Below are 17,485 nucleotides of genomic sequence, written 5' to 3'. Positions count from 1 at the left end.
CAACTCCTTGCTCTAGCATCATCTAGGTTAAGGAACTACCTAAGAGTGGCTCCTGTCAAAGTATTTTGGAACATTTGAGCAAGTAGTTCTTTAGTTGCTCCTAAGGGATGCATGGCCCTCATGTACATCGTCAAATGAGACTTTGGGCAGCCAGTCCCATCGAACTTGTCCAAGGTTGGCATCTTGAACTTGGGAGGCAATCTCACATCAGGGAAAAGTGAGAGTTATTTATAGTCCATGAGGTCTTCCATCTTGCGAGTTCTCTTGATCATCTCTTCTATCTTGTTTATCCTCTTGTTGATCTTCTTCTCACCCTCTATGGTTGGGGAATTATGATCGGTCTTGTTCTCCTCTTTAACTACCCTTCAGGTTCTGAAATTGTTGTACGATAAGGTTTATGTCTTCCCTCAATTGAATTTGACTAACTACCATGGTGTTTAGTAGCTCTTAAGTGTTTATAGGTTCTTCAGTGTTTGGATGTTCTCCCCTTTTTGCCATAGTGATGGAGTCTTCGAACTTCTTGTGGCTTAGGCTGTCTTGTAGATCAGACACAGGATTGTGATGTTGCAGCAGTGGAGTGTCTTCTATGCTCAAGGGCTTCAATACCATGATGGGCTTGGAACTGGAACTACTAGCTTGAGTGTTGGTCTTGGGTTCTCTTTGGAGTCTTCCCTCTGATCTTGACCAAATTCTCCCTTAAGAAAGGCTTGATTGGGTCAATCAAAACTAGGTTCCCATCTACATCAATTAACCAACCAAACAAACACACACAACATACAATGCAATTTTAACATGGACCGGCCTAAGGGTAGGTTCTAAGTCATTACATTGTAGGGTGGGTTTGTTGTTTCATTGTTTCCTATAGCTAGGAGGTTACACCTTCCAAATTGTAATGTAATGAACATTACGTTGGTCCAAACGACATGGTCTATCCTTTATAGTCAACAAGAAATGATCCAGTGACTTTGAGCTATGATTTGGTGAGTTCACCATTGGGTACCTGAATCTAATGAAGACCGATGATCCTGGTTACTACCACCATATGTTGAGATGGGTGCATGCATATTTGTTGTTTTGATGGCACACACTATGACAGTTAGGGAAAGCTTTTAACAATCAACATGGCAACAAAAACAAAAAATATCATACAAACATCTCAAAACATAGACAATCAAACAAACAACAACAACATACAAAAAACAAGGGTATATAGTTGGTCACTTAAAGTCTAATACGAAGCTTAGTCCTCGACATCCCTAGTGGAGTCACCACTATGAGAGACTGGGAACTTTCAAGGTGCTCTCAAAAAGAGATTTGGGTGCTTTAAAGCCCTTCTCTTTTGGGTAGTGGTGTGGAGTTGCCACTTATTTTTTTTTATACAAAAAAATAAGAAAAAAATAAATACAATTACATATTCAAAATACATCAAATGTCATTGATTGAATAAAAAAGTACAAATTGGTAGATTAACCTTACAAGGCTTTGGTCCTAGTTACAATCTATACAAAAAATCTACAATCTTCCAAAATTAAAGACAAAACACTAATCTACTAACCAAAATCCTAAGTTAGGGGGCTAGGTTACGGAATGGGAAAGACAAAGTCTGGTTTTCTAGGCTCTAATGACCATTATATACCCTTTTTGATGATGTTGAATGATATGTTATGATACATATGACAAACACTTGACAAAAATTAATTTAAATAAATTTTCCTTATGAATAATGTCCTCTTTTTGAAGAAAAATCAGATTTGTTTTGAAAAAAAAAAGGATTTGATTTGTAAAAATCAGATCTATTTTTGTAAAAGAAAAAAAGAAATATTTTAGAAAGAAAAATCAAAACTATTTTGAAAAATTAAAAAAAATGAGGTTTGATTTGTAAAAATTAGATCTATTTTTGAAAGTAAAAAAAAAAAAAAAAATTTAAAAGATGATTCATATTCATGAGACAAACTTATTATGCGTGCATCACATATTAAAAAAGAAAGATTTTAACCTAACTCTTAATTCCTTCTTTGGAAATTTCAAAATCTGCAATTTTATAAAAGAAAACTTTTCAGAAAATTTTTATATTTGTATTTAATGAAAATACAGATATGTTTTGTTACCAAAAAAATTCAAATTTGTATTTAATGAAAATATAGACCAGTTTTATGACTAGAAAAAAAAAATCAGAACCGTATTTAATGAAAATACATATCAGTTTTGAGACTAGAAAAAATTCAGATCTGTATATAATGAAAATACAAATCAGTTTTGAGTTTTTTAAAAAAAGGTTTTGATGATCATTAGTAGATTTTGAAATCAAAGAAAAATTTAAAACAAACAATCAACTAAAGAACATGTTAATGAAAATTTCAACTAAATATCTAAGCATGACAAACATGAATTAAGAACAGACACAATATAAAAAAAAAAAAAAAAAAAAACAAAAAAAAAAAACATATTAACCGCATTCATGCGACGAACAACCACAACATACTAATTAATGGAAAAGAAAAAAAGCATATAGAAAAATATAACTAAATACCTCTTGCATGAGCATGCTCTTCATATAAAAGAATATTTTAAAAATCAAAGAAGTGTTCACTTCTTTGAGGTCTAAAATACTTTACTTACAAGAAAGAAGTTCTTAAAGCAAAAGCCTCTCGAACGTCTTTATCGTAAGGGGAGCAGAGAAGTCAGAAAAGAAGAGCCCTTAATTTTGATCTTTTTCCTCTATTTATATAGGTTGGGATGCTCAAAAAATAGCTGAATGAGATCAAATACGAATTGGAACGCATCCTTAACTCTAAAAATCTAAAAAAGATAGACTTTATCTCAATCAAGAAGCTCCCAGGCCAGGTTGAGCCTTTGGGCCAGTCGGCACTTGAGAAGTGCCGATCGGCACTCCAAGAGTGTAGACAGGCCTTCTTGGGCGCCAGGCCCGCATTTGAAATTTGGTCTAATTTGGACTCCTTTTTTGAGGTTTTTTTAGTCAAAAATTGCACCTAGACACATTTTTTATTCGTATTCTAAAAATTAATCCATTTTTCTTGATATTCAGGTCTTTAAAGTGATAATTATCTTGTAGATAAATATTCTAAAAAGACTTAATTATCCACAACTTCTTTGTTATCCGATTATCTACTTTATTCCCATGCAAGCAGGCTTACTTTTGACACTAACCAACAACCAATCACAAATTATTTAATTAATTTTAATTGTTTGACTAATCCGAATTAATTTAAATTAATTATGCATGATCGGTTCCATCCAAACAAAAGGCAGACGGACCATGAAAACTTGATCGTGTGATATCTTTCAATCCGATGGTCCGATTTGGAATCAGGCATACCGTCGCGGCTATTAGAATCTCAAGATCATTTTTATGATATGCAATGAATGAATTAATGCATGTAATACAACTCTAAATTTTGGGTATATGAATGGTCATTGCGGTCATCTTCCAAGATTAAATTATGAGTGCAAAATTGAGTGTCTACACAAATATTGATGAAAAACAAAGGTACTTCCAATTTGGTGCCTAGTTATTTCTTGATATTACTGATGATGTCAAAAATCGTTCGTTAGATCACTTATCCAATCTGGAGCTTTTGAAGATCCTTTAAGAACTACATGAAAAAATAGAGTTGATCAAAGAGACCATCGAGTTGTGCTCGGTACGGGAGCCTTCGTTGCTTAAGTTAATATCAACCTATGTATTTTGTATATAGATGATGTTTTGTAGTTTTTTTTTTTTTTTTCTCATACATTAGCAATTAAGTTAGATTATCCCTTTTATAGGTGATTTGGGTAGCTGTTGTACATAATTGGAAGCGATTATTACTCCATGTGCAATGGTTATTGTATTGATGGGAGTTTAAGGTTGACGAGCAATGGTTGTCTTCTAATGCGTTGAATGTGCTTGAATGGTTACTTATTTTACTTTGATGGCCTACTAATTAGGCAATTCACTCTAATGATTTTTCTAGACTCATTAGATAATAATGCTTTTTAGTTGTTAATGTGTAATTGCAAAAATTACACCAAATATAATTGCAAATATAACCAAATATATATATATATATATATATATATATTACCATTATAATTAGACATGTAAGTAGGAGTTCCTAGTTAGTTTCATTATAAAATCAACAAAATGGTCTAAAATGTCCTTTCAAATTTTCTCTCAATTAAATAATAACATCAACAAATTAACAAAGACTTTATCCTTCCACTTTTTTATACGATTCTACCAAACAAGATAATAAAGAATTTATCTTATTCTTAGTGCTTCGCTCATTTCTATATTTTATTTTCCACCACTCCATTTTTTAATCCTCCCAAGACCCAACCGAGAACTTGGCGAAGTACTAACCAAGAAGTTTCTCACTTTTCCCTCGAATGTGTGGTACCAACAGCTAACGCTTCATTAGTGCAACGAGCATCAGCTTCTCAAATCAACTTTCTTTGCCTACTTTTCCGAATGCCAAGGCCTGATAGAAAAGGAAACGGGGAGCCGATCGATCTCTAACTATTTATGAGTTTCGAACCTCTATAGTCTAAGTCTATAATAATCAGTAATCACCAACACGACCATCGATCACAGTATATTACTTCTTCCATGACTTTCCAATTCCAAGGACCCTTTTCTTCTTTCTCTTCTTCTAATTCTATCATCACCCATAGATGTACTTACGACGTATTCTTAAGTTTCAGAGGCAAAGATACTCGCTACAACTTCACTGGCGATCTAGACAACGCTTTGCATAAAAAGGGAATCAATACCACCTTCATAGATGTTGATGATGATGAGCTTGAAACTAAAAGAGACGAACTTTCAGAGACCCTTGTCAAAGCCATAGAAGGGTCAAGAACTTCAGTGGTTGTACTCTCTAGAAACTATGCATCATCCACACGGTGCTTAGACCAGCTGGTGAAGATCCTCGAGTGTAAGCAAACAAAGGGACAAGTAGTTCTACCAGTGTTTTGGAAAGTAGATCCATCAGATGTAAGGCATCAAAGAAAGAGTTTTGGGAAAGCATTAGCTCAACTTGGAGACAACACTAAGATGCAGAGTTGGAAGACAGCCTTAAAAAATGTTGCCAATTTGTCTGGCTGGCACATAGCCAGAGGAAAAGGGTATGTGTATCTAATTCTTGTGCTTTCATTTTACTTCACTTTACCATGATCTTTTCTCTGTTTACTACAACACATACACACATGACTATAAAAAGAGATCTGGGTATTTACTTCACTTTACCATGATCTTCTATTTGATTCTTCTTAAAATTTTGTTTTTAGACAAGAGAGTGGGAAATTGAAGAGAAATTTTGAGACAAATGTCCTGGATCTGGAGAGGAGCCGCATCTTTGACAAAACTGTTGTGAAAATACACCCACTAAAACAAGATTAAAGAAGAGAGAAAAAAATAATAGACACAAGGATTCATGTGGTTCAGCAATTGCCTCCAGCCACAGGCGGCGACAAAGAAAGTTTCACTATAAAATAAGGAGATTACAAGAGTAGCACAAGAGCACTCTCAACAAGACCCACCCAAGCCCAAATACCATTAGCTTTCTCACACAAAGAATAAAGCACCCATTATATTTGCACTAGTCTTGTAGAACTATACTTTCTCACGTACTACAATTTCAAACAACCGCCCCCCCCCCCCCCCCCCCCCCCCCCACACACACACATATATATTTATATTATATAAGGTCCACTAGTTCAATTCCTAAACCAAGTGGAACTTGGTTTACTAGTCCTTGTTGTTCACGGCAAAACAGGCAACACAATGCCACGTAGGCAAAGTCACCAACTTTGATTTCCAAAAGCCATATTACAACAAATCTCCACCTTGGCTCAAGCCTCAAGAACTAACACCTCTGTCGCCACCACCATAACCCATAGCGCTATCACAAGCTACAAACACCAAGCAATGCTTGAACTTGACCTTTGGAACCGGCTTTGTCAACATATCAGTTGCATTCTCCAAAGTGTGAACCTTTTCAGGAGCCTTTTTTTTTTTTTTTTTGGTTAACAATTAACTCCCTTATCTTGTGGAACCTCGCAGCAATATGCTTTTGTCCTCACATGATAAACCTGATTCTTTGCCAAATAAATGGCACTCTAACTGTCACAATGCAACTGTATTCCTCCTTGGTTCAAACCAAGCTCTTCGACTAGCCTTTTCAACCATAGTGCTTCCTTTGCAGCTTCACCTACAGCCATGTATTTAGCTATAGTAGTAGACAGGGCTATTACGGAATTGTAATGTGGATCTCCAACAAATAGGTTTGCCTAAAAATGTGAAATAAAACTTGTAGTAGACTTACTATCATCCATGTTGCCTGCAAAATCTGCATCCACATACCCTACCACTGAATTATCACCCTATTGCCCCGCAAACAAGATCTCATGTTCTGAAGTACCTTTCAAGTATCTAAATATCCATTTCACTACATTCTAGTGCTCTTTACCAGGTTTTTCCATGTACATGTTGACAATACTCACTGCATGAGCCAAATCCCGCCTAGTGCTGACCATCGCATACATCAAACACCCAACAACACTTGCATACGGGACCTTTGACATTTCTTCGAGTTCTTCTTATCCTTCTGGCATTGACTCTCAAATAATCTAAATGATTCGCCAATGGAGTGCTTATAGACTTAGCATCTTGCATGTTAAATCTTTCAAGAACCTGTCTAATATAGTTCTTCTGACACAACCACAACTTTCTTGCCTTCCTATCCCTATGAATCTCTATACTCATAATTTTCTTAGTAGCACCCAAGTCTTTCATGTCAAACTCTTTGTGCAATAGAGACTTTAGCTTATCATCCTCACACATTCTCTTAGTAGCAATTAACATATCATCGACATATAGTATCAAATAAATATAAGATCCATCGTCAAGAACTTTAACATATACGCAACAATCATTCATATAACCAATCTGAATCATATAGGAATCAGACTTCTTGTTCCATTGTCTAGGTGATTGCTTGGGCCTATAGAGTGACTTCTTCAATCTGCAGATAAGATTTTCTGTACCGAGTTTCCTCAACCCCTCTGGTTGTTCCATGAAGATCTCCTCCTCTGAATTCCCATGAAGGAATGTCGTCTTCACATCCATTTGTTCCAATTCTATCTACTGATGTGCTACCAAGGCCAACACCGCCCTGATAGAAGCCTAACCACAGGTGAGAAAATCTCATCATAGTTAATCCCTTGTTTTTGTGAGTATCCCCTTGCTACCAACCGTGCCTTGAATCGTTCTCCTTCCATATCTAATATTGCTTCCTTCTTCTTAAACACTCACTTGCAACCTATCGGTTTCTTACCCTTTAGAAGTTCTCATAACTCTTAAGTCTTGCTCTTATTCAAGGATTCCATATCCTCCACCATAACTTCCATCCACTTGTCCTTTTCAAAACTATCAATTGATTCCTGAAATGTGGAAGCATCTCCGCTACTGATTAGTAAACAATAAGAAGCAAGATCCTTGAATTTGTACCTGACCGGTGGTCTTTTGTTGCATTTAGGCCTGTCTGATTTCGTACTATGAGCTTCCTTTTCTAGTTGAGACTCCACTTCATCTAGGTCCACTTGCACAACTGATTTACCACTATAACTACTGCCTCCCACTACTTGAGATTCATCTTCCTTTCTGAAAGCTTTTATCATGGACTTTTCGTCAAAGACCACATCTCTGCTTATCATCACTTTTTCTGCAATCGGATCCCAAAGCTTGTACCATTTTACCCCTTTCTTAAACCCAAGAAAGATGCACTTCTTTGATTTTGAATCAAGCTTTGACCTTTCTTCACTAGGAATATGCACATAGGCAAGACACCCGAAGATCCTCATCGAAGAATAATCAACTTCTTTCCTAATCCAAACCTCTTCAGCAACTTTCCCATCAAGTGAAAACCTAGGTGATCTATTAATGGTGTAACAAGCCATATTCACAGCTTCAGCCTAGAAGACCCTAGGAAGCACAACATTCAATCTTATGCACCTATTTGTTAAGCCTCTCAGCTCTTCCATTTTGTTGAGGTGTTCTTGGTACCATAAAGTGCCTCCTGATGCCATGCTCTTCACAAAACCTCAAGAACTCCTTATTTGTTTACTCAATGCCATTATTAGCTCTAAGGCACTTGACCTTCCTTCCCGTTTGGTTTTCCACTTCTTGAATTTTTCATAAGGCATCAAAGTTGTTTTTCAAGAATTAAACCCAAACTTTCCTAGATTAGTCATCAATTAAACTTATATAATACCGAGATCCATCTTTAGAGACAACCTTTGATGGTCCCCAAATATTAGAATAAACATAATCCAAAATATCTTCTATCTTGTGTGTGGAAGTTTTGAATTGCACCTTACACTGCTTTCCCATAATACAGTATTTACAGAAATCTAATTTGCATGTGTTAACTCTAGCCTACAGATTGCATTTCTGCAATTTTCTTATACCATGCTCACCTATATTCCTTGATCGCATATGCCACAAGAGTATATCATCTTATTGAGATTCAATAACTACAACAGCTCCACCTACAATGGTGCTGCCAAGCAATTTGTAGATATTATCATCTACTTTTTGTCCCTTCATCATAATCATAACACCCTTTAATACAATCATTATCCCATTTTCAGACTTATATCTAAAACCATTAGAGTCTAGGGTTCCCAATGAAATAAGATTCTTTTTCAAATCTGGAACATGTCTTACATCTTTTAATGTCCTCACAACATTATCAAACATCTTAACTTTAATTGTTGTTGTTCCAACAACTTTGCAAACAAGATTGTTTTCCATTAGAATAGAACCACAATTAACTAACCTATAAGTGTTGAGCCAGTCCCTGTGAGGTGTCACATGGAATGAACATGCTAAATCCAAAACCCAAGAATCGATCAACCGGTCTACATTTGATGAAACATAACACAGATGGGTACATTTGATGAAAAAAAAAAACACAAATCTCCATTTGAATCTACATCTACCGCCACTACATTGGTAGATTTTGAGGACCCTTCCTTGTCTTTATCCTTATCTCTTTTCCACTCTGGACAGTCTCGCTGTATATGCCCCTTCTTTTGGCATTTATAGCACTTCACTGTCTTACTCTTAGATTTGGATCTACTGTGTCCCTTGGAAAAATTGTTATCTCTGTCTTTCTTTCTTCCACGATCTTGATTACCTTTTACCATGAGTCCTTCCCCAGAACTCTTACCTGAATTCTGTTTCCGATGGTAGTGATCCATCAAGGCTCCTGAGATCTCTTTAAATTCCAAAGTCTCCTTCCCCCAACATAGGGTTGTAACCAAGTGTTCGTAGAAAGCTAGGAGTGAGGTCAAAAGCATCATCGCCTTATCTTCATCATCGAATTTTATATCGATCCTCAACATGTCACTAATAACTTGGTTGAGCATGTTGATGTGCTGAGCCAAATCCGCACCCTCTACCATCTTAAGCTCATAAAGTTTCTACTTAAGATTCAATTTATTTATGAAGGACTTGGACATATACTAGCTCTCCAACTTCAACCATATAATGGTAGTTGACACCTCATTCATGACATTGTACATAAGCTCATTTGCCAACATAGCCGAATTGTACTCACTACCCTCATCTTGAGTTCTTCCCGCTTGTTATCGTTCATCTTCTCTAGTTTCTTTGTTTTCCCATACAAAGCGTTCACCAAACTTTGTTGTACCAACAAGTCTTTCGCCCTTCTCTACCATAACCTGAAGTTACCAGTTTCGTCGAACTTAACTAAGTCTACCTCGGCAATAGAAGCATTAACCTCCATTGGATCAATCAACCTAGAACTCTAATACTAATTTCTGTGAAAATACATCCACTAATGCTGGATTAAAGAAGAGAGAAGAAAATAATAGACACAAGGATTTACGTGGTTCGACAATTGTCTACATTCACAGGCGGCAACAGAGAAAGTTCCACTATAAAATAAGGAGATTACAATAATAACATAATAGCACTCTCGCAAGACCCAAGCCCCAAATACACCCTTGGCTCTCTCACACAAAGAATAGAGCACCCTATTATATTTGCATAGTCTTGTAGAACTATACTTTCTCATGTACTACAATTTCAAACAATAGCCGCTAGCCGCATAACAACCCACAACAACACCACACCCCCCCCCCCCCCCCCCCCCCCCCCAACACACATATATAATACCTAAGGTCGGCAAGTTCAATTCCTAAACCAAGTGGAACTTGGTTTACTAGTCCTTGTTGTTCACGGAAAAACAACCAACACATGTGTCACTTGGTTTCCAATACCAAGTAAGCAAAGTCACCGACTTTGATTTCCAAAGTCAAGCCATATTACAACAATATCAACCAGCATTCTTTCTACAATGACTTTGATTTTGTTTTGTTTTAGGCTAATTGATTTTATATATAAAATATATATATATATATATATATTATTTCTTGGCCAAAATGCAAATTTCACCATCTAAGCTTTATCTCTATTCATTTCAATCCTCTAAGTTTGCATTCATTTATTTCAATCATCTAAGTTTCAAACCTTCTCAATTCAGTCCTGAAGAACTTGCCATCCATTGCTACTATTAAGCTCCCAAAACAGCATCCTTTTAACCTTATTTTAATATTTAATTTTTGTTTTATTAATTAAAAACGTTAATTAAAAAAACCCCAAAATTAAAATAACAAAATAAGCAACCATGTTGTCCCTCCCCACATCTAAAGAACACAAAATTGAAACCCCACCCACCCCTAGCCTAATTGGATAATTGAGAGATTGGGAGAGAGATATCGCAAGGGAGAAGGAGAGCGAGAGACCGAGAGGGAGAGACAAAAGGAGAGGGTGTTCTTTTGTGGCTCGGCTCCAAGTTTACTCAGCTGCTTGGCTCTGCTCAGCACAGCTGAGTATTGGTTTTTAGTTGTGGACCGAGAGGAAAGAACGATTTCTATAATGCAGTTGGTTTTTTCTTACTAATCTGTGTAATACAATAATTCACCCCGAGCTATTAGTAATTCTTAGATACTCTCGAAGCACAGAGAATATTCCATCATGAATTAAGAAAAAGAAGTACCATTTCACTATATTTCGGAAATACTTAAAAGAAATTTCCCCCAAGTCATATAGCCTTGCAGAGGAATTGACGCAGTTTATAAATTTCACGTTCAGGATGTTGCAAATAATGCAATTCCCTTTATCCCTACTCCTTACTAGCACTAGCACTAGGTAGGGATGTTATTTAGCATTTAATGCTATTGGCTATCAGCTATCAATTACTGTGGAGGTGGCAGATCCTTTCTCTTTACAACTTTACTCACCCCCGTCAGGCTGCCGTTAATACGTAGGTAGGGGCAACATCGGCCCGTTCAAGACTACTTGTGCCATGTGGATTCTTTACTTCAGTAGGCTTCCTCGGTCCAATCAGGCGGGTCAAATTAGATTTGGTGGATGCATCGTACATGTCTCACATGCCAAGTAGCAAACTAGATGCATCATGAATTTGATACAAGAAAAATATTGTAACTACATCATTTTCTTTTTCTTTTCAGGTGTAAAATACTCGACTAACTCTATGTTTTATCTTTTTATGGGCAGGAATGAATCTGAATTCATCCAAGAAATCATTCAAACGGTCTCTATCATAGTAAATTGTACATATCTAAATGTTGCCAATCATCCAGTTGGAATAGAGTCTCGTGTACAAGACATCAATTTGCTTTTAAGTATTAGGAGGAATGACATACGCATGGTAGGAATCCTAGGAGTTGGTGGAATTGGTAAGACAACTATTGCCAAAGCAATTTATAATTTGATTGCTCACCAGTTTGAAGGTAGTTGTTTTCTTTCAAATGTTAGAGAATCTTCCAAGAAAGAAGTTGGACTGGTTCAACTACAAGAGACACTTCTTTCTAAGATCTTAAGAGATGCTAGAAGTTCAAAGGTTGGCAATGTTGACCGAGGAATCAATGTGATTAAGCATAGGCTTTGCTCTAAAAAGGTTCTTTTAATTCTTGATGATGTGGATCATTTGTTTCAATTAGAAGCATTAGCTGGAAAATGTGATTGGTTTGGTTTAGGAAGTAGAATCATAATAACAACAAGAGATAAATCTTTGCTAACTAAACATGAAGTTAATTTCATATACGAAGTGAAGGAGATGGATCACAATGAAGCTCTTGAGCTATTTAGTTGGAATGCCTTCAAAAGAAACAAACCTATTGATGAATATGTTGAACTCACAGAATGTGCAGTACATTATGCTAGAGGCCTTCCGCTAGCTTTAATGGTTTTAGGTTCAGATCTATATGGTAAAAGCAAAATTCAATGGAAAAGTGCATTGGATAAATATGAAAGAGTTCCTAACAAAAATATTCAAGAAATACTCAAAATAAGTTATGAAGGATTGGACGAAACTGAACAAGATATTTTCCTTGATATTGCATGTTTCTTCAAGGGGCGCAACATATATGATGTTATGAGTATTTTAGATTCTTGTAGTTTATATCCAGATTCCGGTATTGCAAGACTTTTTGAGAAGTGTCTCATAACTGTTGATCGATGGAACATATTGTCAATGCATGACTTGTTACAGCAAATGGGCATGGAAATTGTTCGTCAAGAATCCCCACAAGTGCCGAGAAAACGTACTAGGCTATGGTGTTATGAGGATGCTCTTGAAGTACTATCTAAAAATAGGGTACAACTTCTTTTCTTCACTTTTTTTTTTTATCAATTTTTTTTTTTTTTCCACAGGGTAGAAGCAATGAATTTTTTTATTTAATATTCAAGAAAATATACATTTGTTGATTTTTATTTTCAAAATTTCAAATTGTAAATTCTTTTGACAAATTCTAATGTGCAATGTGTTTCACTTAATGCTTTGTCCAATTAGGGATCAAATAAAATTCGGGGCATAGTGTTGCGCTCTTCTAAACCAATAACTGTGCAATTGGAAGCTAAAGCTTTCAAACGGATGAAAAATCTCAAGTTTCTTATTGTGGATGATGTACGCATTTGTGGACAACTAACATATCTCCCCAATGGGTTAAGATTGCTTGATTGGCCTTCTTATTCTTTTGCCTTACCATCCACTTTTTGTCCTAAGAAACTTGTCCAACTCAACATGCCACATAGTCACATTACATTGGAGATGCTAATCAAGCAGGTATGCTTATTAGTATTTATGAATTTAGATCTTTAAATTTAATTTAAAAGTTTGTTGAAGACTTTTGAATTTGTTTCTTCTACAGGGGATCCAGTTTGCAAATTTGAAAGTTATCAATCTTAGTGAATGTGATTCTATTATAAAATTACCTGAGTTGTGTGCTCCAAACTTAGAAATATTAAACCTTCATCGTTGTAAAAATTTAGTTGAGGTTGATGAGTCCATTGGATATCTTGATAACCTTCAAAATTGGGAGCTCACTGATTGCGAAAATCTCCACATTCTTCCAAGCCGCCTTATGTTGAAATCTCTTTACATTTTTCGTCTTGAGGGCTGCTCAAGGCTTGAGAAGTTCCCTGATATTCAACCAGAAATGAATTGTTTATCAGTTTTAGAATTGCAACATAGTGGTATTAGAGATTTACCTTCATCAATAGGTTATCTCACTATGCTCAAATGTTTAAACCTATATGATTGCCAAAACCTTATGGAACTTCCAGATACCATCTATAAGTTGCGGCTACTTGATGAATTATCTATTTGTACTACCAAATTGATACCGACACACGATCCTTTTGATAGCTTTTCTGAATATGGGTTTATGAGGTTAAAACATCTATATCTCAATGACGGTGGAAATCCAATTGAATTAGATTTTTTATCAAAGCCCAATTACTTCCCTGTATTGAAGTTTCTAGATCTAAATGGAACCAATATAAGTGCCATCCCCGAAAGAATCAGCAAATTTACTAGATTAGAGGGACTTCGAATAGACAATTGCAAGCAGCTTCAGGAAATTCCAAGTCTTCCACAATCTATATCAAAAGTGTACGCAACAAATTGCCTGTCGTTGAATCCACAATCATTAAGCAGATTATTGACAAAGGTATCTCTCTCTCTCTCTCTATATATATATATGTCATAAAGAAACACATTTGTTATTTTTCCCAAATACATTATTAGATTATTAAATTGTAATTTCTTGAATTTGCTAATTGCTTGCAGTTTGAAGAATCTTACTACCAAGAATATGAGATTCTGCAGTCACCAGGCCTATCTTTTCCAAAATATGAACTTATACTACCAGGAACAGAGATTCCAAAGTTGTTCAACCATCAAAGTTTTGGAAATTCCATCTCATTTTGGGTTGGTCAAGATTTTCCAGCAATTCTTTTGTGTATTGTTTTTGGGCTGGAGGAGCACATAGGTAATGGATTCATTCCCGCATTTCATCTGAGATTGATCATCAAATGTCGTGAAAAGACGGTAGATATTTTGGCAAATGTAATTGACGGAAAGAGCGAGTCTGATCATCTGTGGGTTTCTTTTGTACCTTATGGCGAATTCCATGAGACATTTGATGACTTAAATCTATATGATCAGAATGAGATTGAAATTGTATTTAAAACCGCTTCTACATATGATCCACCAAAAATTACTCCAACCATAAAAAGGTGTGGTGTCCATACAAAATGCATCTGTCCTCAAAACTTTGGTGAACCAAACATGCACCACCAATGTCACTCCGCCAACCCTCTCCAGCCTTTACTACCTCTCTTCCCTAGTTCAACGAAGATAACAAATCATGAGATTGACTCTAGTTTGAGAGGCCTTTATGGTGATGACTCGGATGTAAGAGAATGCCAACCTCCTCTGGTCCCTGACCACACTAGGCACCTTTTGTTTCCATCTACAGTGGGGCTTCAATTGGATATGATAAATGGATCTGACTTAGGCTTAGGCCAATTGGTATTTGAATCAACCATTAGTGATGGGTGTGATTTGGGTTCATCTTCAATGGCCCATACCGTAAGCAATGAATCTGACCTGAATTCACATCCGCCATTGAAGAAAATGAGGACATCATGATCAGTTCAAAGAAACAGGACTTCATCTAAAAATGACATTGAAATTTTTTTCTTCTCTGTCGATTTCTTTCAGTTCTTTCACGCGCGTTTGATGTAAGGTATGTCACCTTCTTTAGTGCACTGTTTCATTTGCATCTTTGTTGCCATTTCCACGTTCTTCTTGCCGTTACTCTTATTGATTATCTCCTCTCTATTATGGTTGGAATTAAAGTATGATAAATCTTAATCTATGGAAATAAGGATTATGTTACCTTTGAGGTTGATCCATATATGGATTGAGAATTTCAAGTTTGAATTGGTAAAATGTTCTTATTAGACTTCTTTGTTATAGTGTTCTAGTTGAACCTTTATGCCTTTTCTTTTTTTTGCTTGGGCATGCTATTTTATGGCATTGAAATGTGAAAGGGTACATCGAAGCCTATGACTTCAATACATTAAAATGTAAAGAATTTCTTTCTCAAAAAAAAAAAAAAAAAAAAAAAAAAAGAGTAAAGAATTTCATCATGCATATTATGGAGATATCAGATATAGTAGCTCCTAATGAAACTCTTTTGTCCTCAAATATTTCTGTTTTTGTGTCTAAAATTGATCTTTCTGTCCTCTAGGATCCTTTAGTATGTATTTTATGCTGATGAACTTCATACTTATGCAAATCGGTACAACTGTAAGTCCTTGTTTCTATGGTATGTGATGTCCTTATTTTTGAGACACGTCTTCTACAAGACTACACCTCTGAAGATTATAGTTATATATTTTAGATATCTTTTGGATCCCCCAACTTATTCAATTTCTTTGGATGCAATTTAGATGCCATGGATATCCACTTCATCTCTTGCGTGCTAGCGTATCTTTCAAAATAAATTAATATGATTACTCCCAACTTCCCAAATAGTTGGGTTGAAGCTTTGTTTAATTATAGTAATTTTCTAAGGTTATGTGATAATCGATCTGTACAAAAAATTGGAAAAAAAATGTGATTGTTTAATAATTTTACCTTAAAAATCACCTTTTTATGTGAGTGTGTCATTAGTCCCACATCGAGCATGTATCAAGTTGACATGAGCTTAATTAACAACTGCAATGAGCTTTAATTATAACTAGACTAGTGTGAAGACTCTGTCACTTTGGAACATGTTATTAACCAATTGTTAGTTGGGATATTAGTTATTTTGATTCAATTGCAAAATAATTTTTGTAGGGAATTGGTGCCCTTTATGTGAGTAATTGCAATATAATTTTGCAGGTTGTTCTCTCTCTCTTTCCTGCTTTAGTGCTTTTGGACCTCGAATGTTGCTTGCTCCTGAATTTTTTTTTCCCCCAATTTGCAGGCCATAGAGCGGAAACCTACAGAATAATTTCTTGCTAAAATTGCCATATTTTGCTGGTGAAGTCATATTATGCATTGTCTCAAAATTATACATTGCGATTGGGCTCCCGATTTAGTAAAAATTCCCTGAAGACCACGTATCAAAGTTGAGGTAATAGAAACCATATTTGACGCTGTCTCAGTTAAATCACTAATGTCTTTGACTTTGAGATGTCAATTTTTTTTTATTTTTTGAGAATGCTTTGAGATGTCAATTGATTCTGATAAAGACACAAACTTGGAAGTTGGAATTAGAATCTAAAATGTCCTTTTAGTAATGGAAGTAATAATACAATGGGAACTAAGTACCACTAGAGAAGATTGCCGTTGAAAGGATGAACACAATTAAAATTGTTATGCCACTGTTGAGAACTAGATTTCCAATTTTGATGAGTTTTCTTTGTTGTTTACTCTTATTAGCTAGTTTTTTCAAATGCAAAAGGTGGAAAGGCTGAACACCTTGTGGCTACAGTACACGAGCAACTCAATGGTTGATAGATGAATTGTCTGTTGGTTCAGTAGAGCCATACTCAACTCATGTTGCAGTAGGTCCTTAGCATCAGAGAAGACAAGTGATTTAGCAACTTGCATATTGTTGCTTGTCTCTAGGATGTACCATTCTTTACACATCTGTGACAAAGATAAATCCTTTCGATTTGAACAAATTTTTATTATTGTTGTGACGCTAAGACACATAGTCACTGATCATTTTATGGGTATGCGCTAAGACTTCACTGATTTTTAATAGAGTCGATTGTTCTTATAAAAAAATTGTCGATTGTAATATAATTTTCAGTGCATGAATATACACAATGAATTTTGTTTCATTACATTGAAGCAGGGCAGTTTGATGTATTTAAAGGCTTTAGGTGAAAACTGAACCGAGAACTTTTTTATATTTAAATGACTTTTTAAATTTACTTTTTTAATATTATCTGAACTCTATTATCTTCTTTTAGATGCAAAATTACTAATAAATTAAATAGAATTTTTTTTTTTTTTTAAGAAAGCCTAGAGACACAAATTTGACAAAACTTTTCACACTTGTTAATGTGGCAAATTGATAGATAAAT

General features: G+C 35.5%; 1 protein-coding gene across 7 annotated transcripts; it reads left to right on the top strand.

The window, feature by feature from the left end:
* The first annotated feature begins 4,320 nt into the window (after window positions 1–4,320).
* Window positions 4,321–17,239, top strand: LOC126707593 (disease resistance protein RUN1-like). 7 transcript variants are annotated; one of them, XM_050407318.1, is made up of 8 exons: window positions 4,321–5,127; window positions 11,609–12,710; window positions 12,906–13,178; window positions 13,264–14,064; window positions 14,184–15,074; window positions 15,116–15,144; window positions 16,245–16,289; window positions 16,375–17,239. In XM_050407318.1, exons 1-5 carry the CDS (start codon window positions 4,610–4,612, stop codon window positions 15,045–15,047), a joined length of 3,558 nt encoding a protein of 1,185 aa, XP_050263275.1. In that variant the 5' UTR covers window positions 4,321–4,609; the 3' UTR covers window positions 15,048–15,074; window positions 15,116–15,144; window positions 16,245–16,289; window positions 16,375–17,239. The 7 variants fall into 7 exon arrangements, with proteins under 7 accessions (XP_050263275.1, XP_050263277.1, XP_050263274.1 ...); XM_050407320.1 differs by lacking the exon at window positions 16,245–16,289 and having other exon boundaries at window positions 16,833–17,239; XM_050407317.1 differs by lacking the exon at window positions 16,245–16,289.
* Window positions 17,240–17,485: the final 246 nt, after the last annotated feature.

Source organism: Quercus robur, chromosome 11 (assembly GCF_932294415.1).
Source record: "Quercus robur chromosome 11, dhQueRobu3.1, whole genome shotgun sequence".
In the NCBI taxonomy this organism is placed as follows: domain Eukaryota; kingdom Viridiplantae; phylum Streptophyta; class Magnoliopsida; order Fagales; family Fagaceae; genus Quercus; species Quercus robur.
Note: the sequence above shows the minus strand (reverse complement) of the source record. Positions and strands in the feature narration are given on the sequence as shown.